Source organism: Anabrus simplex, chromosome 1 (genome assembly GCF_040414725.1).
Source record: "Anabrus simplex isolate iqAnaSimp1 chromosome 1, ASM4041472v1, whole genome shotgun sequence".
Classification (NCBI taxonomy): Eukaryota; Metazoa; Arthropoda; class Insecta; order Orthoptera; family Tettigoniidae; genus Anabrus; species Anabrus simplex.
In genome coordinates, this window is record NC_090265.1 from 610,363,857 (window position 1) to 610,387,268 (window position 23,412).

Consider the following 23,412-nt stretch of genomic DNA (forward strand, 5'->3'; position numbering starts at 1 on the left):
CACGTATAGAGGTCGGCGGCTACGGAAGAAAAGAGGGTCTATACCACGTATAGAGGTCGGCGCTGAGGGGTTAATGAGGTTTTACTGTATACGGCTGCATAAACACTTGGAACTGTCATCTTTTTTGTACAAAGGAAAACTGCACCCATCATTTTTAAATGGTGGCAAGGTAAAATCTTAAAATACAAACACAAGAACATCTGAACTCTTACTGACCAACCCCAGCCACAATAACTGCTGAAGTGTGCTTTTGAATGTGTGCAGTAGCAGTCGGCAGTGAAAAATATTTGCTTAATCTTGCCTTAGACTGAAGTAATAATCTACAATTATAATAATAACTTCAAATGCAAACTAATTAAAATCAAGACTTCCAGAAATATCCACAAGATAAATAATTTACTATACAAACAATTTTATTTTCAAAATATTCTCATACACATATAATTGAAGCTTTTACAGTTGTGTTGAAACATATGGTGATTTTCATTATAACAATGAAATATGTATTTCAAATCTAAAACATGTAATAACAAAAATATATCTACACTGTTGAAAAATTCTTTCAAACAACAGCCCCAAAAAATCTCTTAAATTAATGCTCTAAATGTGCACACAATCCAACACAAACAAGCATTAACTAAAAGCACCATAAAATTCACAATATCACAGGAGGTTAACTTCTATCACAACATATTAAGTAGTAGTTACCAAACTTGCAGTGCACCATCATTTGTCATATTTTGTTTCTACAGGAAGAAAGGTGGAACAAATATCCAAACAAAGTCTTTAAAAATACAAAGTCAATTCATTTTTTAAATTACCATATACATACGAATACTCTGTGCACATTATTTTTTCAACTGACATCGAAAAAAGCAGGTGCGCACAAAAGCAGGTGCGCATTATTATTCAGGTTATGCCCTCATAATACTTGATTCCAGTTATACTTTAGTACTGCCCACAGTGTCAGTTAGTTAGAAAAGAGGTGTAAATCAAGTGTTAAGTATGGCTGTAAGTGTAACAAGTTCTTGCCAGGGCTCATTCACGGAAAAAGAAAAGTTTCACCTAGTACTGAATATACAGAAAATATCAGAAATAGTATATCGGAAAAAAGTACGATAGCAACTATTCTTCTGTAGACAATGACGAAGAAAATTATGATGAAGACAGGTACGGGAGTTGTAATTACTGACAAACTTATTTTACGGTAGGTATTTACACTAAACTTAAAAATTGTAAATTGGATGTTTTGTTACTACAGAATACCGCTTGCTGCTATAACAGCACCTGAAGTTTATGATGACGGCAAAGATTATGGAGCATTACTTTTAAAATATTTATATACTATGTCGGAATCATTTTATGTAGATGAGACACAAATTAAAGCTAATTTTTAGTTTTCTGGAATTTCCACTCCTATAATTAGCATGTGCAGATTATTCGCACGTATGATGCATAATCAGACACTTCCCTTCCTTTGTAATTATCAGTATGTTGTCTTCATGTAATTCAATGTGGATATTAAGTGAAGTGAAGTAAACAATTTCTATGATGAAGATCACTTCTAAACTTTACAACTTCAATAAGCATACCGCTATACAATAAACTAAACCTAGAATATTGTAATGAACATCAGCACTGAAGGACTGATTAGTTCATATGCACAGTCATGGAGGGGAGTAAATAAAAAACAAGCTGCAAGTTTCCATGTCCCAATGATATTATTTTCCCATTTGTAGTACTAAAAGGGTAAGTGAGACATATTCTAATATAAATTTGTTACACAAAATATATAAAGTTTAGTTATAAAGTGAAAATATAAACAAAATATTTTCAAAACAAACAAAAAAACTTTAATTAAATACATTGGTACCCTCAAAAATGTGCCAAGTCAATTCTCTATAACTGCTTTACTGAAAAATGCTACCATGTACATTAATTGAAGTCTGACATGGTACTATAGCTTGCTCCAGAATTAAGATAACTTAATTTGTATAATGATATTTTCATCTTCCAGCACTATTATGCAACAGTATTTCATACTATCTTGTTTTTATGATTCAAAAGAAAGGTAGTTTGTAAATTATGAGGTATATCATGAATGTCTAAATAGTTTATGAAAATGCTTCTTAAATTATTTTATGAAAAATAGATTCCATATCTTATCAAAAATAGAGCTTAGCTTCAATTCATGGACTGATAACTCAATGTTCTGAGTTCCCTCATCCCACATAAAACTTATGCTAACAAAATTATACTTAGATTGATAGAAAATTCATAATGGCCGGGTAAACATTCCAGGGTTCCATACTAGAAAGACATTAGAAATCTAGGAACATTAAGGACAATGCTCTTTCTTTCAAAAGTAAAAATAAAATAATACCTAAATATATGAGACAACAGCTGGGGATGTCAATAATTTACGCAAGGATAGACATTATATCGAAAACAAATTACAAAGAAAAATACATTTTCATACAAATAAATGCTGTCTGTCATGTAGAACAGACAAAAGCAGGTATAGTACTTAAAAATAACTTGCAAGAAATAGAGCATTACATAAATCTACACCCAGATGTTAGGAAACGTAGAAGCATGTAACCAAATATGGTGATGTGATAGTTGTTTCAAAGAGAAAGAAAAACAATGGGATTGGCACTACTTATAAAATAACCTGTTAATCTACACAATCCTTACATGAGCATGCATATTGGCACAAATTTGATCCATTTCGGTCATAACTTCAACTTCAGTCACTGCCCCCTCAACGCATAGATTTTTCAGGATGTACAACTGTCGCAGAGCATATGGATTCTGTAAAATATGAAAGGAAAAATTAATCATTCAGAGATTTGATAACACAGAAAACACTAGAACCCATCTTCAGTATGAGACAGATTGTGCAAAAGCAATGGGAATGTGAAAAGAATATGGTGATGACATTCCTTGATTTGGAAAAGGCATACAAAAGCATCTACAGAAGAAAGGCATGGAAAGTCATGGGACAGAAAAGATTTGGGAAGAAAATGGTCGAATACAAGCAAGCAATGTACAGCAAATGTTGCAGCAGTGTCCAGACTCTCTGTAGATAGGATAAAATGGTTTTGAAATGCAACTGGACTAATGCCCGAGAGCACCAACCTTGGTAAACAGAATACCGCGGTAAACTTTATAATTTACTAGGATAAAGTTGTATTTGTGTTTCACTTAGCTTCGCTTGGAGTTTACCGATATTTTACCATGATATAATGTTTACCGCTCATGAGGGAGAGATTTTACAAGTAAAACCATGCTAAAGAACCCAAAATGGAGTTTAACAGTTAAATGTTATATCTTCAATATGTTAATAAATTTGAACAGAATGAAGGGAGAGTTATACAAGAAAGGAGTGGTCCATTTGAAGAAATAAACAACATTCTGTTTCAGAAAAAAATTTGGTTCAAAAGGAAACTAGTGAGTTATATTTTAGATATAATTGTTAAATACTTGCAATTCCCCACTGGGAGAAACCATACAATATTGTTAAAAATTGCCTTCCAGTAGCACTACTGGAACATTTCCAAACAGTGACCGGCAATGCCTGTGATATTGACAAAACAATGGCATGCTGCATAGTACATAAGGTTTCAGTTCATAACACACTATCTTACACAACAGGAATAAACAGTCCTTGGAATGATATTTTCATAGGGGCTAAATTTAGGAGCGCTTGGAGATTTGAATGTTTTATCACCTTTACTTCCCATTATGAAGATAGGTGATAGTTGGAGACCAGTGGCGAAGCATGTTAGTATCCACTGTTACCACTGGTAAAAGTCTGAAAATATAAAAATCTAGTAATATTAATATACAGGATTTGTTTCTTCTCCAGGACATATCGTGAGAACTCCACTGCAGTAGACAGCCACCATCAAAGCTGAGAGTGAGAGACTGTTACCAACTCCAGGCAGTGGATACATGTTGAATCTCTTTTAACAACAAGGTGAGTATTACTGTGCCTGCACCAAGCAAAGCCTCTCTCCCCCTGAAACTGAGATATATCCTTCTACGTTCTCTCATCATGTAACCACAATGCAAAGTGGTAACAAATGCTTAAAATGCTGGTGCTGAGCAGTTCTTTTCGTCACACTTAACAGTGCATAGTTATAATTTGTGTTAATTATTGTTTCTTGTTATAACAACTTTTTATTATAATTTTGGATCCACCTTATTCAGTACATAAAACCTGTTGCAAAGATGCAATTACAACATATATTTTTCAATCAGTACTAGTTTTGACGCCTCACTGCGTCATAATCAGCTGATAGAAGTTTGTAGAAAAATTGACAATCATGTAAGTTTATCAACATCAAATTCATCACAATTTAAAACCATATTAACACACAAAACTGTGTTACAAATATACTGTCTCTAAGTTCATATTTTCAACAAGTCAAAGACTTGCGAGTCTTAAGACATAAACTGATAAAAACATATGTAAACCGATTTGCTCACTTACGATATAAAGTGGATTTAAAAAAAGAACAAATTATAAAATAGAATAGTCTTGAAACACTATGTGCTTAATTTATCGCACTTCTTAAAACTTCTCGTAGTATTGTAGTAGAAATAATTCAATGAAAACTACGGTGTCCCTTTAATAGAGCAATCCTAATAAGGTGAAAACGAGCAACAAAGTCCTTTGAAATGTTATCAAGAACAACATTCCCAGTTCAATGCGGACCTGTAATAACAAGAATGTTAAATACTATCACTTCACCGATGAGGCAAGATATGAAATTCTGTCTTATAACATAATTGTTGCCGGGCTGAGTGGCTCAGACGGTTAAGGCGCTGGTCTTCTGACCCCAACTTGGCAGGCTCAGTCCGGTGGTATCTGAAGGTGCTCAAATACGTTAGCCTCGTGTCGGTAGATTTACTGGCACGTAAAAGAACTCTTGCGGGACTAAATTCTGGCACCTCGGCGTCTCCGAAAACTGTAGAAGAGCAGTTAGTGGGACATAAAACAGATAACATTATTATTATTAACATAACTGTTTTTACATGACTCACCTCAAAAGGTCGCTGTCAATGCAAAATGCAATGAAGCAAAGCAAGCAATGTTGTGATAAAAATCAAGTGTCCAAGGTGGGTTGGGATAGAAGAGGGGAAGTAGGGGCGAGTGGGAGGAGCAACTGAGGAACGGCAATTTGTTGGAACTCTGGAGGGTGTGGTCGTAAGAAGCAACTAGCAAAGCTATTACACATAACACGAAACACTGAACTATTGACCGGGACCTGTACATTTTTAAAAAACGCAATAAGGAAATCAAATAGAATATTTGATTTTTCTATATTTGATTTTTCAGAATTCTCATTTAAATTAAGGTTTGGATTAAAATACTGTTCCAGGTGTATATAGCAAAACTCCATAACATCCAGCAAACTTCCTTTTCCTAAGTTCTCCAAGACCTCAATGTCATGTTCTATAGATGTGAAATTATGCTTTAGATCATGCATATGCTGGCCTACCACGGAAAACCTGTTTTATTTTATGGCATTAGTGTGTTCTGTATATCTAATTTTAAAGTTTCGTCCTGTTTGACCTAGATATGTGCACCCACAGTCGTTACATTTAAATCTATACACACCCGATTTGGAATATGGGTTTGATCTATTGACTGAGGCTGATTATGCAATACATCAGAATTATTATCGGTACAAAACGAAACCCTGACATTATGCTTCTTGAAAGTATTAGTAAACTTATATATATCCTTGATATAAGTAAATATTGCAAATGCCTTTTGATTGGGTTTGTCTTTGATCAAAGCGGTTTGTAAACGGTACCTAAATTTGTTGATGATACGTTCAATAAAGCATTCACTAAAACCATTACCCTTAGTCACTGAACGGATTATGTTAAGTTCTTTATTCAAAATAGCCTTTGTCATGGGGATCCTAAAAGCCCGTTCTACTAAACTATTGTATCTAGATTTGTTTTTATTCTGTGGGTGCTCTGAGTCTTGTCTAATAGTAACTGCGGTTTGTGTAGGCTTTCTAAATATACTGTAAGCAAAAGAAGAATCTGATCTGTTGATTTTTAAGTCAAGAAAATTAACTGATTTATTACTTTCTGATTCCAAAGTAAATTTATCTGTGGGTCAATGTTATTAAGTACATCTAGAGTAGCAGTTGCGTCCCTAACATGTTCGTCTAAAATTACGAATGTTTCATCCAGATATCTAGACCAAAACAGAATGTTGTCAAATTCCTTGTCATTCCCCATCATGTAGGTTTCCAAAGAATCCAAATAGACTTCCACCAAGATTCCCGAGGCCAGAGACCCCATTCCCAACTCATCCTGTTTACAAATGACCTTGTCAAAGAAGAAGTAGTTATTATTTATAAGTAACTTAACAAACATACATACATACATACATACATACATACATACATACATTATCATTATAGACTGTTATGCCTTTCAGCGTTCAGTCCGCAAGCCTCTGAGAATGTATTAAACGCCGCCACAATCCTCGATTTGCAACTAGTGTTGTGGCCTCATTTAGTTCTATACCTCTTATCTTTAAATCGTTAGAAACAGAGTCTAACCATCGTCATCTTGGTCTCCCTCTACTTCTCTTACCCTCCATAGCAGAGTCCATTATTCTCCTAGGTAACCTATCCTCCTCCATTCGCCTCACATGACCCCACCACCAAAACCGGTTTATGCGTACAGCTTCATCCATCGAGTTCATTTCTAAATTAGCCTTTATCTCCTCATTCCGAGTACCCTCCTCTCATTGTTCCCACCTGTTTGTACCAGCAATCATTCTTGCTACTTTCATGTCCGTTACTTCTAACTTATGAATAAGATATCCTGAGTCCACCCAGCTTTCGCTCCCGTAAAGCAAAGTTGGTCTGTAAACAGACCGATGTATAGATAGTTTCATCTGGGAGCTGACTTCCTTCTTACAGAATACTGCTGATCGCAACTGCGAGCTCACTGCATTAGCTTTACTACACCTAGATTCAATCTCACTTACTATATTACCATCCTGGGAGAACACACAACCTAAATACTTGAAATTATCGACCTGTTCTAGCATGGTATCACCAATCTGACATTCAATTCTGGTGAATTTCTTACCTACTGACATCAATTTAGTCTTCGGGGGGCTAATTTTCATACCATACTCATTGCTAACAATTTTCATGAAATCTTGTATCTCAAGTTCACTTAGCTGACTGTAGAACTTTAGATTCTTGAAAATAATAGGAAGCAACTTATTGGTTCTAATACTCGGAAACATGCTGACGATGTCAAATGAATGTAAGGAACGGTGAGCTTGCAATCTAAAATTGTTTAGTTTATTAACCAATTCTATGGAGTTCTTTATGGACTTGTTTGCAGTAAACCTATAGTGTTGTTTAAGAAATTTCTGAATAAACTTAGCCAATTTGTATAGAGGACAGGGTCTGTAATTTATTATGGGTAGAATGGGGACTCCGGCCTTGTGGATCTTGGGGAGTGCTCTTGCTGTTGGAAGGCCGGGGTTCATATTTACTAGTTTTTGCTTCTCCTGTTCGGTAAAGAGGAAGGATGCAGTCTTTAATGTTTGTTTTAATTGGCACTGAAGAGTTTATGTTGGGTCTTTCTTGATCAATAAAAAGTTTTCATTATCAAAAAAATTTTAGTCTTTTGAATGTAATCATCCTTATGCATGATTACCATTAAATTATCTTTATCTGCTTTAGTGATAATGAGTTCCTCATCTTTAACCTTCTTTTTGGAGTTCTAGACTACATGTTTTATCAATACTGAGGTCCTTGGAACTGCAGGCGGATATCTCTTATTATTAGTAACTAAACTATTGTGCAACTTTCTTTTTAGATCTAATCTAACTTCCTCCTGTACCTCATGTGGTAATTTACCAATCGCAACTTCCAATTCAACAACTTTGGCCAGGTTGAAATTAGGCCAGTTATGTTTTGGGCCTCTAGAAAGAATTTGCATTTCTTTCTCATTCAAGTCGGTCTTGGAAAGGTTGATTACTGGTGTATGAAAACTCCCGATTAGATCTTTATTAGAGAAATGTTTGGTTCTTAAGACGGGTTTACTTGATGTCGGTTTTTTTTTTTTTGCTAGTTGTTTACGTCGCACCGGCACAGATAGGTCTTACGGTGACGATGGGACAGGAAAGGCCTAGGACTGGGAAGGAGACGGCCGTGGCCTTAATTAAGGTACAGCCTTGCCTGGTGTGAAAATGGGAAACCACGGAAAACCATCTTCAGGGCTGCCAACAGTGGGGTTTGAACCCACTATCTCCCGGATGCGAGCTCACAACTGCACGCTCCTAACCGCATGGCCAACTCGCCCGGTTGATGTTGATTCTTTCTTTAGCATTTTTAATTTTTTATCCAATATTGTCTGTTTAGCAAGAAGCAAGTTATTTAATTTATTCTGAACCGAGTCCTGAAAATGTTCCATTAAGCTTTAGTAAGCAAGTCAGCAGCCCTGAGGTGAGCCTCATATAATTGCTGATTCAAAAAGGTTTTTTCTTATAAAGAAATTTTAATGCATTTTTTAAACAAAATCTTTTACATTTTTGTCGTACATTGCGCTGGTAGGAAAGCACCTGATTCGTTTTAAATACTCTTTTTTTTCAAATTTGGTCTCAGATTAAACTTGATGCATTGTTTGAAAAACTTTACATCCTTGCCTATCCTTCCTACCTTAATTCTTAAGCCCAAAAACCAATGGGCTGCCATCTTTGCTTGGTGGACTTCTTCAGTTAAATTAATAAACTTCATTGCTTGTCCGCAATGAACCAAGATTACAACTTTTTATTATAATTATGGGTCCACCTTATTAAATATATAAAAATTGTTGCATAGATGGAATTACAACATATATTTTTCAATCAGTACTAATTTCGAAGCTTCACTGCATCATCATCAGCTGATAGAAGTTTGTAGAAAAATTGACAATCATGTAAGTTTATCAACATCAAATTCATCACAATTTAAAACCATATTAACAACATAAAACTGTGTTTAAAATATACTGTCTCTAAATTCATATTTTCAACAAGTCAAAGACTTGCAAGTCTTAAGCTATAAACTGATAAAAACATATGTGAACCGATTTGCTCACTTATGATATAAAGTGGATTTAAAAAAGAACAAATTATAAAATAGAATAGTCTTGAAACACTATGTGCTTAATTTATCGCACTTCTTAAAACTTCTCATAGTATCGTGGTAGAAATAATTCAATGAAAACTACGGTGTCCCTTTAATGGAGCAATCTTAATGAGGCGGAAACGAGCAACAAAGTCCTTAAGATGTTATCAAGAACAGCATTCCCAGTTCAATACGGACCTGTAATAACAAGAATGTTAAAAACTATCACTTCACCGATGAGGCAAGATATGAAATTGTGTCTTATAACATAATTGTTTTTACGTGACTCACCTCAAAAGTCGCTGTCAATGTGAAGCGCAATGAAGAAAAGCAAGCAGTGTTGTGCTAAAAATCAAGTGTCCAAGGTGGGTTGCGATTGAAGAGGGGAAGTAGGGGCAAGTGGGAGGAGCAACTGAGGAACGGCAATTTGTTGGAGCTCTGGAGGGTGTGGTCGTAAGAAGCAACTAGCAAAGCTATTACGCATAATACGAAACACTGAACTATTGACCAGGACCTGTATGTTTAAAAAAAAAAACGCAATAAGGAAATCAAATAGAATATTTGAGTTTTCAAAAATCTCATTTAAATTAAGGTTTAGATTAAAATACTGTTCCAGGTGTATATACCAACACTCCATAACATCCAGCAAACTTACTTTTCCTAAGTTCTCCAAGACCTCAATGTCATGTTCAATACGAACAAGCAATGAAGTTTATTAATTTAATCTTGTTATAATACGATGTGACTTTTCTTGTTAAAATGTGAATTTACATTTGATTTGTCTTTGGTAAGGATTGCAAATAGTACCCCACAACTTATAAAACATTAAAATAAATACTGCCACTTCCATCTCGAAAATAAGTGAGTTGGTGGGCCCAAAATGCTCATACATAATAGAAAGTTTAATGAACACACCAATTTCGTTAAGAACCTTTGAAGAAAAGAATAACATAATTGAAAAAGATAGACCCATGCCTTCTCGTAAAAATTTAGTCAACGAATCAAAAAGAACAGTACGATATTTTCATGACTCGTGGTAACAAAAATGAATAAACTATATTGTTCGCCGTGTGTTCTATTTTCCTCAGGAAAGAATGGTTGGAAAAAAAAGGCAGTATGGAGAATTTATATAGTTTCAGAGTTTTAAAGAGACACCATGAGGTGTCTCAAGCCCACATCAATGTTGTTGCCGATATTATTCAGTTCGGAAGGTTCAGAATACAGTACAGCTTACAGAAAGAAAATTGGTGGGCATAATGAACTAGTAAAGAATAATATATATTATCAGCACTTCACTGGATACTGTTTGAAAGCAAGGATTACCTTTCAGGGGTCATCAAGAAACTGAAGATTCTGATAACAGAAGTAATTACAGGGAGTTACTAGCGTTAGAGTTACTAGCATTAACTGCTAAGAAAGATGACATATTTTGGCACCACTTAGAACCATCTACAGTTTTCTTAGGACTTTTATCTGACATTCAAAATTACACTGCCAGGGAAAAAAAATTAGTACACCTGGAAAGAAAACATCGATTTTGATCCAGTGAAGGCAGATGCTACCTGGAGGGTAGTAGATGTACTGATAATGGTTTCAACATCATCTGCCAACAGATAGCGTAGCGACATAGCTGCCAGGAACTGCATGTACCCTTTAATACGAAATGTTTAAAGTCATAAGGCTCAGTGTGATGTAAACGTGTACAGCAAACAGGTGCCATGCCATGGAGACGCACTCGTGCTTCCTACAGCCAACTGAGCGAGTTGGACAGGGGTCAAATTGTGGTCTTCCGAGTGGCAGGATGGTCCTTTCGGAGATTTGCCACACAAGTCGGACGTGCTGCATCAGCTGTGCAACGATGCTGGATGCCATAGTCACATGAACATTCTCACACCCATAGACAAGATTCTGGACGTCCACGCAGCACAGAAGTCCGCCAAGATCATTGCAAGGGTAGCAGTGACAGGTCGTACAGCTACCACAGCACAGATAAGAGGGTTTGTGAGCCAAGAAGTGTCAACACGAACTGTTGCGAACCGGTTACCAGCAGTGGGACTACGGGCACGCACACCTCTAGCCCATCTTACACTCACGTCATAGTAGCGACGTGCACGGCTCGACTGGTGCCATCAGAGGATCACTTGGAAGATGGGATGGCAGGTCGTAGTCTTCAGCAATGAAAGCAGATTCTGCCTGTACACAAGTGATAGTCGTTTGCACGTACAACGTAGACCTGGCGAGCGCTGTCTCGTAGAGTGCATTCGTCCAAGACACACTGGCCCCACCCCAGGCCTTATAGTATGGGGTGCGGTAAGCTACAACTCTCGTTCACCTTTAGTGTTGGTAGAGGGAACGCTGATCAGCACTCGGTATGTGCAGAATGTTTTAAGACCCGTTCTTTTGCCATTCTTGCAACTGGAAGGTGATGTGTTGTTCCAACAGGATAATATTCGCCCACACACTGCATGTGAAACTCAGCGTGCTCTGCCAGATGTACAGCAACTTCCCTGGCCAGCACAATCTTGGTACTTTTCTCCCATCGAGCACAAGTGGGATATGATGGGACGACAACCGACACGTACGACTCGTCAACCCACAACTCTTGCAAAACTATCTGAACAGGTCAAACATGCACAGAATAATGTATCCCAAGACAGTATTCGCCATCGGTATGATCGAATGGATGCCAGAATCAGTGCCTGCATTGCCGCCCGTGGAGGATACACCACATACTAATATGAGTGTTTCAGCATGGATCAACACCTGGTACCTCAGTACCACTTGAGCTATTAATTTCATGTACTCCATATGCACTGCTTCAACAATAAATCTTGAGCGAATTGGAAAACTCTAAGAGGGTGTATTAATTTTTCATTTTTCCAGCAGTGTATATTATTGAAGGCATAGCTACTTTTAGGATCATCAAAATTAAAGACGAGGTTAAGAAAGTAAACTTTATTTCCATAATTTCAGGTAAAAGTACAGATGTTTCTAATAGAGCAAAACTCTCGACTGTATTTAGAAATGTTAGTCCCGAAGGCGAAATTCAAGAGACAGTTTTGAGATTCAGTGACGTAAGCGGTGACCATTCTGCTCTTTCTCTCCCTAAACATCTCCTTGGAGTGTAACAAGAATTTCAGGGTGGTGAAAAGTTAGTTGTATAGACTTTTGATGGCACAGCAGTGATCGCAGAAGAGCACAGTAGGTTGCAGAAGCTAGTCGTGGATAAATATGGTCAGACTAAATTTGTTCACTAGGTATTACAGCAATCTGTTAACCACATCAAAGAATGCCAAGTATTTTTTCAGACCTTGTCCGGGTTAGCAGGGGTTTCTTATGTCATTCCTTAAATGGGCCACTGCCCTTGATAAAGTAATACAAAGACTATTTATTACCAACAGTAGCACCTACCCGATGGATATATGCTGGAGGCTGGTTGAAGTTCTGTCCTCTATCTATACAGATCTCCTTGAATTCTTCAGAGAAATGAAAGAATAACGGCATGAATGGGACGGTGGAACGAGAATTCAAGCTTTCTATTTCCTATTAAATTTATTTGCTGAACTGCTTCCTCAATGTGATGTTCTGTATCGGATACGTAAAAGGAAATGTGTGATATTGCCTTCTGCTCCAAAGATATCTAGCAGTTTAAAGCGTTTTTGCAGACAATCAAAAATAATTTTGAAACTATGTGGTGAAAGTTGCAAGACGATGAAGGGAGACAAGATTACCCTCACAAGCGCCAAAGAATTGATTTTATAGGAACTAAGAAAAAATCGTACCTCTGATTGTATTTGGAAATAATTGATGTTATGTCCTTGCAACTATCAGACAGAGTTTCTGATATTAACAACCTGAATTTCCTTCAGTTAATTGATATTAACCAGTTTAACAATTTTGTGAAGAAGTTCCTGAACAGTGCCACTCAGTCGTTAGTGAAGACCTATGGACAAAATGTTGACAGCATAAAACTTAAAAGTGAACTTTCTGTCCTCTACACAAAATCAGACCTTGTGAAAAATAATGCATATGACCTCTACCAAAATTTGAACACCAGTGGTATTAATCATATCCAGAAGCAAGAAAATTGATTGACCTCTTTCTCACCATGCCAGCAACTATACTCCGCACAGCCTTACTTCTAAATTGAAGTTTCGCAAAACAAATGAGCATCGCCTTCCCTCTGTTGCCAGCGCGCTACACCTGCGAGAACAGCTGATGCAATATGACCGCGGTAAATGGCCCTTTTAAATTGTAATACATACTCAGAAAAACGAATGAATATGGATTGAAAACAAATTCCCAGGAACTACACTTCCTAACAATATCGGGCACTAAAAGAGAATATATTATTAACAATAAAAGAGAATGAGGAAATAATACATCACTAACGGCTAATGGCTGGCACAGAAAGGAGGTTATGGCCTACAAAGGGAACACACTACTGATCTCAGAGTCACTGGAACCCTCCAACAATATGAAAAACACACTAAATATTGAAGGAAAATGCAAAAGATCGCGCACCGTACCGAATACCACACACGCTGAGCGAGATAGGTTAACCACGTGGCGAATGTAAATATTAGAGTTGGCAACTGGGTTTCGAGATCGTGCTCTGCCGATATAAATCGATATGAATGGCAGCTTGAGATTGGTTGGATGTCTATGCTTCAGTGCATAGCCACCAGAAAGAGCCAAAATCTGCTAAAACATCAATTTAGAAGTAGAGCCGTACGGAGTATAGCACTTCCACTGAAAGAAGCTTCTCAGCCATAAAATGAATACACACCTTCACAAATACAGCACATGCCCTCTGCAATTTCTTTGATTGCAATTTAAAAGAAATTTCTGAGTAACTTAATAAAAAAGCCTAATTTCTACAATGCTGTAATAAGACATTTCAGATGCCACAACATGCTGTTGTATCGATCTGAAGCATAAATAGCCTTAAAGCTCAGTTAGAAAATCATTTTAACCCTTATGATTATGAGTGCATGAGTAGCCTGACATATATTTTGCACTGGTGAACCATTTTTAATTAGTGCAACATCAAGACTACTAGTTTCTATGATGTTGATGCTCAATATATTGTGTGTGTTTCATCATTTTCAAGTTATGTTATACAAAAGCAATATAAATGATCAAACCTACCACTGGTATGAAATGGTATCTGTACTACTAATAAAAAAACTGTGGTGCAAGCAACAATATACTCTCAAGGAGGAGTGTGGTAACACTTTCCAAAACGTCATTCTGAGTGGACCACATAAATTATCAGACATGTACTTTTATATAACTTTAGTTATGTTGTATTTATCGATAGGACCACTAATAACATACATATTTGAGAGTTAAACTTTAGGCCGTCCCCTGAACAGCAATCACGTTGCAGGCCAAGGCCATTTGGGGCTGATGTGCCATGGGTTTTGGTTTGATTTTTATAATATCTAAGTTCAACTCGGAAAACATATAGAAAAATATGAAGGCTTAAATTAAAGGTCTTAGGTCACTCTTTAATTACGAATTTTAAAATTACTGTTGTTTTTTTTTTATTGAAAATTACAACATGGTCTGTCAACGGAGAACCTTCCATAAAGGAAACAATGAAACAAATGACGGAGACCGTCACCTACTCATGAGACATCTGTCAGTTGTATTTCATTACATTCCTATCGTAATATTTGGTCTCCAACAGTGGTGACGTATGCCGCTACAAATCAGCCCTCAGATGTATGAATGTATGTATGTCCAACCCTTGTCCCGTTTCTCTACGGGGTTGAGTATGAAATGAGATGAATCTTCGTAATAACATGATAGAAGGAAGGGAAAGGGTGAAACCCTGAGCTGGCACATAAGACTACTCCTATCGAATAGCATCATAAGGTTTGCTCAAGGCTTTATGTCCAAGGTTTTACAGATCACCATCAACATATGTCCTCACTCCATATGAGCACTGCGGAGAGGTTTGGAATTTAATCCAGCGATCAGAAATTGTACACCACCACCTCTCCTACCCTGCCGGCCAACATACTGATGGTGAAAATTTTTTCGACCAACGGGACTCGAACCAGCTAACCATGGTGTCAGATCATATAGACTTCACACATGAATGACCACGACCGGGTGAGTTGGCCGTGCGGTTAGGAGCGTGCAGCTGTGAGCTTGCATCCGGGAGATAGTGAGTTCAAATCCCACTGTCGGCAGCCCTGAAGATGGTTTTCTCTGGTTTGCCATTTTCACACCAGGCAAAGCCTGGGGCTGTACCTTAATTAAGGCCACGGCCGCTTCCTTCCCATTCCTAGGCCTTTCCCATCCGATCATCGCCATAAGACCTATCTGTGTTGGTGTGACGTAAATCAAAGTAGTAGCATGAATGACCATGGCCATCAGGCAGACTGAATCAGCCCTCAGATCAAGGTAAAAATTGCCAAGCTAGCCAGAAATCAAACCTGGGGCCTCCGGATAAGAGGCAGGCACGTTACCCCTATACCACAAGGCTGGCTTAAGACATTATAGTGCTTCAAAATTTCAGACTAATGATTTTGGTAATCTAAATTTGTGATGAAGCCACTCGCACCTGTAAATATTACTTAGGACAAACTTTTTTTTTATAAAATCGCGACACCATTGCTGTGAAGAATGCTATTTGTTCTGCTGAGATCGGATGTAAACCAAGAAGCCTGTACGCATTTGAAATTACCGCTGCTGAGTACATGTGGGGGGCCGTGTGGATGCATGTTTTACATGATGTTATTCAGTCAAAAAGGAGAAAAACTGTAAAGTCCAACTATCGTGGCATTCCAGTGTGTCACAGTAACCATCAACTATACCTATTCATACGACCAATATCAAGGTCTGCTCAATCCCGACCTGTATTATAAAAATTTTACACTGGATTGTACTGAAAACCTCATAAACTCAAACCTCTTCACTCCCTCTATCACAGAGTGGCCTATAATTCGAAACTGGAACACCTTCAATTTCAGACTTTCTAAAAACAAAATAACTAACTGATTCCAAGTTTGAAATATTTGGTTTTGTCTTATGAGCACAAAAAAAGTCTTGAAACTCATAAAGAGCTGAAGGACAATTGCATTCAGACCAAATAGTAGTCCCTAGTAATCTCTGTTAATGCAGTCCTACGAATGTTCTACTTGTTTTCTCATATGGTTCTAACCTAGAAAAAAAAAATTGTATATGCTTTTTAAAAGCCTATTTGTGCCGATAGAATTCAAGGTTAAACAAAACCACTAACGGCCAATTTCATCCCCACTGTTAAAAATCCGATAACAGAGTGTTAGTTAAAACCTTGTTAAGATTTTAACGTAACATAATGGAAATTGCATTTCGCAGAACACTATAAGAGGCTCATTATCTAACATGGCATTAACATTAACGATCAAGTCAGCAGTGTGTAGCATTAACATTATTTCGCTATTCTGAATGATGTCGGGCATAATGATATTCAATTGTCACCTTTCTCCTGTACTCTTTTTGCGCAGAATAAGAGGTTTCATTTAAATACCGGTACGAAAACCTAAAAAAAGAAGGGCAAGTCCAAGGCTGGAGATGGTATATTTATTCTGGCATTTAAATAGACTTCAAAGATTATTGCAATAATTGGCTACGAAGTTGAGCCTCTGCGTAATGACGACTTGTGGTGAAGAATATCACAATATAAGAATTTTATGCGGGAAGAAATTGGAGTGGAAAAAATGAATGATAGAATAGAGAAGAGCCGACTAAGATGGTTTGGGCACATAAAGCGAATGAGCGACGAAAGAATGCCAAAAAAGGTGATGGAAAATGCAAATCCAAGGAAGGAGAGGCCGTGGACGACCACGATTGAGATGGAAGGATACCATCCAACGCAGCATTATAGAAAGAAACCTGGACTGGGACACAGTGTTGGAAGAGGAGTGGTGGAAAGACCGAAGAAAGTGGAGGGGAACCATATTTGCCCCTACCCGGCTACAGCTGGATAAAGGGAAATGATGATGATGATGATGATGATGATGAAGAATTTTATTAACTGGACAGATCATTAACCAGTTCGGTGGGTGATGCGGCGAGATCCGCGGCTACAAGTCACTTGCTCGGTGGGGAACGCGGATATATCCACCGATTCAAGTTTTTTTTTTCTCAGTTGCCTGCCTGATGAGGTTTATTTCCTTTTCAGCAGCGTATTCTGGGTGAGTCTGCCCTCTGATAAAACAGGATGAATTTTAGTTTTAACTAGCAAAATACACATGCTTCACAACGGTATTATACTGAAATTTATAATTGAATGCCTAACATTTTATACATAATCCGCTAAAATTCGCTATCTGGCGGCAAAGTTCCAATTTTTCAATCTTTTTTTCCAGTTATCGATTTCGTACTTCTGGAGCTAGCTCCAGGTATTCCGCCCGGTCTGTTCAGTCCCTAAATCTTGCTATCCTTTCCTATAAGCATTTTTAATTTGGATCAAATCCTTGAAGAGATCCAGCGTGGTGTTGTCTTGGGTGCCGTGGCGGTACTGAACCCGCGACCGGACTGCATTCATAGTGGCCAGGACCCATTTCCAGCGCGGTCCACACATTCTGACGACGGTCCAGAACATTATTATTATTATTATTATTATTATTAGAGTGGAGAGCCTCCGTGGCTCAGACACCAGCGCGTCGGCCTCTCGCCGCTGGATATCGTGGTTCAAATCCCGATCACTCCATGTGAGATTTGTGCTGAACAAAGCAGAGGCGGGACAGGTTTTTCTCCAGGTACTCCAGTTTTCCCTGTCATCTTTCATTCCAGCAACACTCTCCACTATCATTTCATTTCATCTGTCAGTCATTAATCATTGCCCAAGAGGAGTGCGACAGGCCTTGGCAGTTGGCACAATTATTCATATCCTCGCCACAAGTTGGGGGCTTCATTCATCCCATCCCTGACTCGGTCATTGACTGGAAAGCAGGTTGTAGGTTGTCATTTTTCTGTCTGATCAGGTACTTCACTTATGGCCGATTTCTGGTACACAATAGTTACCTTTGAGTTACCTAAATATGCTTGTAACTTCTTTTTTTTTTTTTTTTTTTTGCTAGGGGCTTTACGTTGCACCGACACAGATACGTCTTATGGCGACAATGGGATAGGAAAGACCTGAGTTGCAAGGAAGCGGCCGTGGCCTTAATTAAGGTACGCTCCAGCATTTGCCTGGTGTGAAAATGGAAAACCACGGAAAACCATTTTCAGGGCTGCCGATAGTGGGATTCAAACCTACTATCTCCCGGATGCAAGCTTACAGCCGCGCGCCTCTACGCGCACAGCTTGTAACTTTAACTGCACTGTTAACTTTAATGAGTTTCCGGAAACTTAAATCCAAATTTATAAGCCCTGGTAATAAACAGTGCAGTTATCATCACGTTTAATATCTCGCGTCCTCCAGTAGATGTCTCTACGCAAATGTTTTTAGGGTTATTTTGGTAATATCTAGTTCCTTTTACTAGCAGAAGTTTTCTATAATGATAACTGGTTGGCAAACATGTACAGTCATCTCAATCAATCCGATTTAGCATATAATAATTTTTCATAATAAGTATATCCCCTACCTGGCTATAGCTGGATAGAGGGAAATGATGATGATGATGAATATGAATATATGTACGATCTAATAATGCAAAAATTCAATGTATTTTCCCTTCTTTCTTATTCACAGTATGCGGACATCATCTTAAATTTCACTTTGAACGTTGTCGTCAGTAAAATTATACAAATACACGCAATTACCCAACAGATCACTTTTCACTGATCCATCACTGAATTTATATTTCTGGTCTATTTGAAGAAAATTAAATAGGTATGTAAGTTATTTGAATTTTTATTGTTTTCCGTATTATGCCGTCTCAAATTTAGGGTGCGGGTCTTATTCGGTGGCGGGTGGAATTTGAGATTATATGGTAATTCCCCTGTAGTTCTGCAGTACTTTCTTATCGCCTTTCCTGAAAATTGTGGTGATTATTCCTTTTTGCCAAACCTCAGGGACCTCCTTATTCGCTCAGACCATCCTGAGAACTCGATATGTCCGCTGCTGGCCTACAGCTCCAGCTGCCTTTATCATCTCCACTGAAATTTCATCTATTCCAGCAGTTTTTCCATTCTTCATCTTTCTTACTGCCATTTCAATTTCATTCATTGTAATTTCTTTATCCATTTCTTCATCAACTAATTGCCTTTCCTCCTAGTCCACTGAATGACTGTCATTAGTTCTCATGTTCAGCAACTTCTGAAAATGCTCTCTCCATCTATTTAGTATTTCTTCTGGCTTTGTTAATGTTATGCCACCTTCATCCTTCACAAATCTGGTATTTACTTGATCTCTCTTTTTGTTTCTTAAAATACCATACAGTAATTTCTAGCTGACCTGCATATCATCTCTCAATTTTTGTGTGAATAAGGCCCAGCTTTTCTTCCTCCACTACTTTCTTGGTCAAATTATTTGTCTCCACATATTTTCTTTCTTCAGTCCTATTTGTTTTCCATGCTTTCCATGCCATTTTCTTTTCTTTCACTTTAATCTTTGTCTTTCACATTTCCTGATGTTCTACCACATACCTTTTATGCACATCCAACCAGTGCTTCCTTAAATCTTTTCCACTCATCTTCAACATTCTGCATCTCTATCCTGGGTACCGAGGGTATTATTTCACTTTGAAATTCTTCTTGTATACTTTTCTCCTTCAACTTCCACACTTTAATTCTTTTCTCGCTTCTTAATGGGGGTTTTTCAATCTTTTCCACTTTCAATTTTCCTATCACAACTCTATAATCACCACTACGGACTTTTTTCAAGAATGGCTGTTACATCTAAAAGTTTCTTCCGGTGTTCTTTCTCTATGATTATATAATCAATCATGGTCTTTGTTCGTCTGTCTCCTCAACTATACCTTGTAATCTTCTGACTGTTATTCTTCGTAAACCAGGTGTTTCCAAAAATCATTTGGTTCCTCATGCAAAAATACACCAACAACTCACCTTCTGGATTTACATTTAGTGTGACTAGATGTCCTGCTTTTTGCAGGATACTCCTTTTTTTTTTTTTTTTTTTAACATCCTATCCTGCGGTCCACGAAGAGGCTAAAAAATTGTATAAATATCCTGCTTTTTATAAATTATCCTGCAAAAATACTGCAAAATATTTTTTCATTAAAAATTGTTTCATTTCTTTTGCAGAATGTGGTAAATGTATTATTAATGTTTTAAACGAATGAAAGGGAACGAGAAATAATGAATATTTAATTTAAAATGGCTATAGCTTCAAATATAAACACTCCTGTTTCCGGTTGTCGCTGCGGTCGTTACTTTCATGACGGGAAGAGCAGTTTGGAGCAGTGTAGTTGTGTACTGGCGTTGTGAAAACAGTTCTTTCACAGCTTTGAGTATCACGTAGGCAACGGTACTGGTGATTATCCAAATGATCAGGTAGTGTGGTTTAAGCAAGCCATGGTAATCATGCTGAAAGTTAAAGGTAAATGTGTACTAAATGCCGAATTGCAGTTTCTCTACCTGTTTATAGTACCCGATAAATCGAAAAGTGACGTTCACTGCACCAAATGTTCAGCTTTGTTTTTCAATAACAAACTGTGGGAAAAGCGAGATTGTATGACATTTGGATACTAAGAAGTACAAACTCGCTGACAATGCTGCTGCATCCAACTCATTTCTCACTACTTTCTTTTAAGGAGCTGAACTGGGGTCAGCTGAACAGAAATTGGCAGCTTCTGAAGACAGTTTTGCATTCCATACTCTTAAACATAATCTAACATTTTGCTTGGCAGACTGCACTTTTAAACTGCTTCAGAAGTATTTCAAACCAAAATATTTGTGTGCTACAACACATTTCAAACCAAAATATTTGTGTGCTACAACACAAAGTGTGAAGCTATTGTCACTAATGTGATTAGTCCATTTGCGATATCTGAAGTGAAAAAGGACTTGGAAAATGTGAACTATGTCTCGGTTTATACAGACTCTTCAAATCACAAATCCACCAAACTTTTCCCCCTTCTTGTTTGCTATTTTATTTACAACAAGGGGGTACAGGTATAATTGTTAGATTTTGAAAGAACAGGTAGAGGAAACTACTGACATTATTTCGTCATTTGTCCTGAAAACACTAAATGATTTTCATCTTGAAAGTAAAGTGGTTAGACTTTCTGCAGACTAATACTAAGAAGTACAAACTCGCTGACAATGCTGCTGCATCCAACTCATTTCTCACTACTTTCTTTTAAGGAGCTGAACTGGCTGATCTTGAAAAGGTTCTAAAAATGTTTATTCCATCGTGCAGAAGTCTCTTGAGAAATCGATTGTTCGTGTTGACTGCAGTGCTCACACTGTCAACAATGCAATACAAACTGCTGAGGACTGTCTTCCAGTTTGTGTTCAAAGAGTAGTGCAGAATATCTACTCATATTTTCACTTTTACACTGTACGTGTGGCCTTCTTGATTTTGTTTTGTGATTTTGTCTAAATTGAGTATTCCAAAGTTCTTGGTTTCAGTAGAACAAGGTGGCTTTCCTTGTTACCTTCCAATGAACGAGTACTGAAGTTGTATATTATATTTTGAATCACAAAGCAGGTGTCCAACTGTAACCAAACAGTTCTTTGATGATTCCTTGGCTGAGGTGTGGTTGAATTTTGTGCGTCTCAAGCAGCAATTTTTCACAGTTATTTGCCAGCCCCTTGGTGTAGGGGTAGCGTGCCTGCCTCTTACCTGGAGGCCCCGGGTTCGATTCCCGGCCCGGCCAGGCCAGGCCAGGGTTTTCTACCTGAATCTGAGGGCTGATTCAAGGTCCACTCAGCCTACATGATTACAGTTGAGGAGCCATCTGACGGTGAGATGGCGGCCCCGGTCTAGAGAGCCAAGAATAACAGCCGAAGGGATCCGTTGTGCTGACCACATGACACCTTGTAATCTGAAAGCCTTCGGGCTGAGCAGCGGTCTCTTGGTAGGCCAAGGCCCTTCCAGGGCTGTTGCGCCATGGGGTTTGGTTTTTGGTTTGGTTATTCAGTTATTAGAGGGGCAACATGTTGGATGCTTGTAAAGTACTTGAGGATCTCACGAAAAAGCTCTCAAATAGGCTAGACTGTGTGTTTGTACCCTCAGTTGTTCAATCTAAACTAAAGAACCTTGAAAATGATGGCTTAGTTAATGTTTCACATTTCAAGAAAAATGTTGATGTTGAAACATTTTACTCCACTTTCTTGGAATACTTAGACCAGTGGACTTTTCATTTTCTGAGCTCAGTGGGTTAATTCGGGCAGATCTTAATTCTGTGGTTGAATGGAGTGATGTACAAAGGTCATTAGATTTTGTACTTAAGTACACTGGGAAAGATATACATGATACAATGCTTTTTGATGAGATTGTTAATGTCAGGGAATATGTCACAGTTACTAAAGTAAAGGAATGGAATTCGGCTTGTACACCAACTCATTTGAGGTGGGTGGAAATATTCACTAATTTTGAAGATAGGAATATTGGCTTCAGGAATATAGGTGATATTGTAGAATTTGTGTTAAGCTTGCCTGTTACAAATGCTCCTACAGAACAGGCATTTTCATTAACGACAAATGAAAATGGACAAATGAAAAATCCAGGTTAAAGCCTGAAAATGTAAAATACATGGTAATCACTAGGTGCAACTTGGATTATAACTGCATAGAGTTTTATGACATACTGCGTGGAAACTTAAAAGTTATTGAAGAAAATTCATTCAAGTGAAAAGTACGAGAGCCTGTCACAGTGACTTCACACTGCAATGTGTTAATGTAACACTGTGTGTTGTAATGTAAACAAATGTAATAGCATAATTAGTAGGTTAATAAAATTTGGTAATTTTAGTTATTGGAACACTTTACTTCCTTTTTTATAGCATCTAAAAATCAGAGTGTTTTGAAGTTTTATCATGATGTAGTGAGTAATAATGTACGATTCGTAGTGTGCTTTTTACGCTTGGTATCGCTTAAAAGGAACGAGAAAAATCGGCGATCAAGTCTGCTGCTAGATCATATTTACGATCAGGTCCTGCTTTTTGTCTCTGAATATCTGGTCACCCTATTTACATTTCCATATCCAAAGGGCCCTACAACATCTTCCTTTCCTTGTCTTTCCATTCCTACTTGTGCATTTAGATCTTCCATCAATAGCACTTTTTTATCTTATATCTGTCTCTCCACTTACTCTAAAAAGTCCTCTAGATGTTCA

General features: G+C 37.6%; 1 protein-coding gene across 1 annotated transcript in view; it reads right to left on the bottom strand.

Annotated features, from left to right (window-relative positions):
* Positions 1-492: 492 nt before the first annotated feature.
* The window catches only part of LOC136857202 (legumain), a 137,972-nt gene continuing 115,052 nt past the window's right edge, over positions 493-23,412 (bottom strand). Inside the window, exon 11 of the mRNA XM_067135665.2 lies at positions 493-2,814. Within this exon, the coding sequence (XP_066991766.2) occupies positions 2,683-2,814 (132 nt within the window). The 3' untranslated portion in view covers positions 493-2,682. The remainder of the gene's footprint in view (positions 2,815-23,412) is intronic.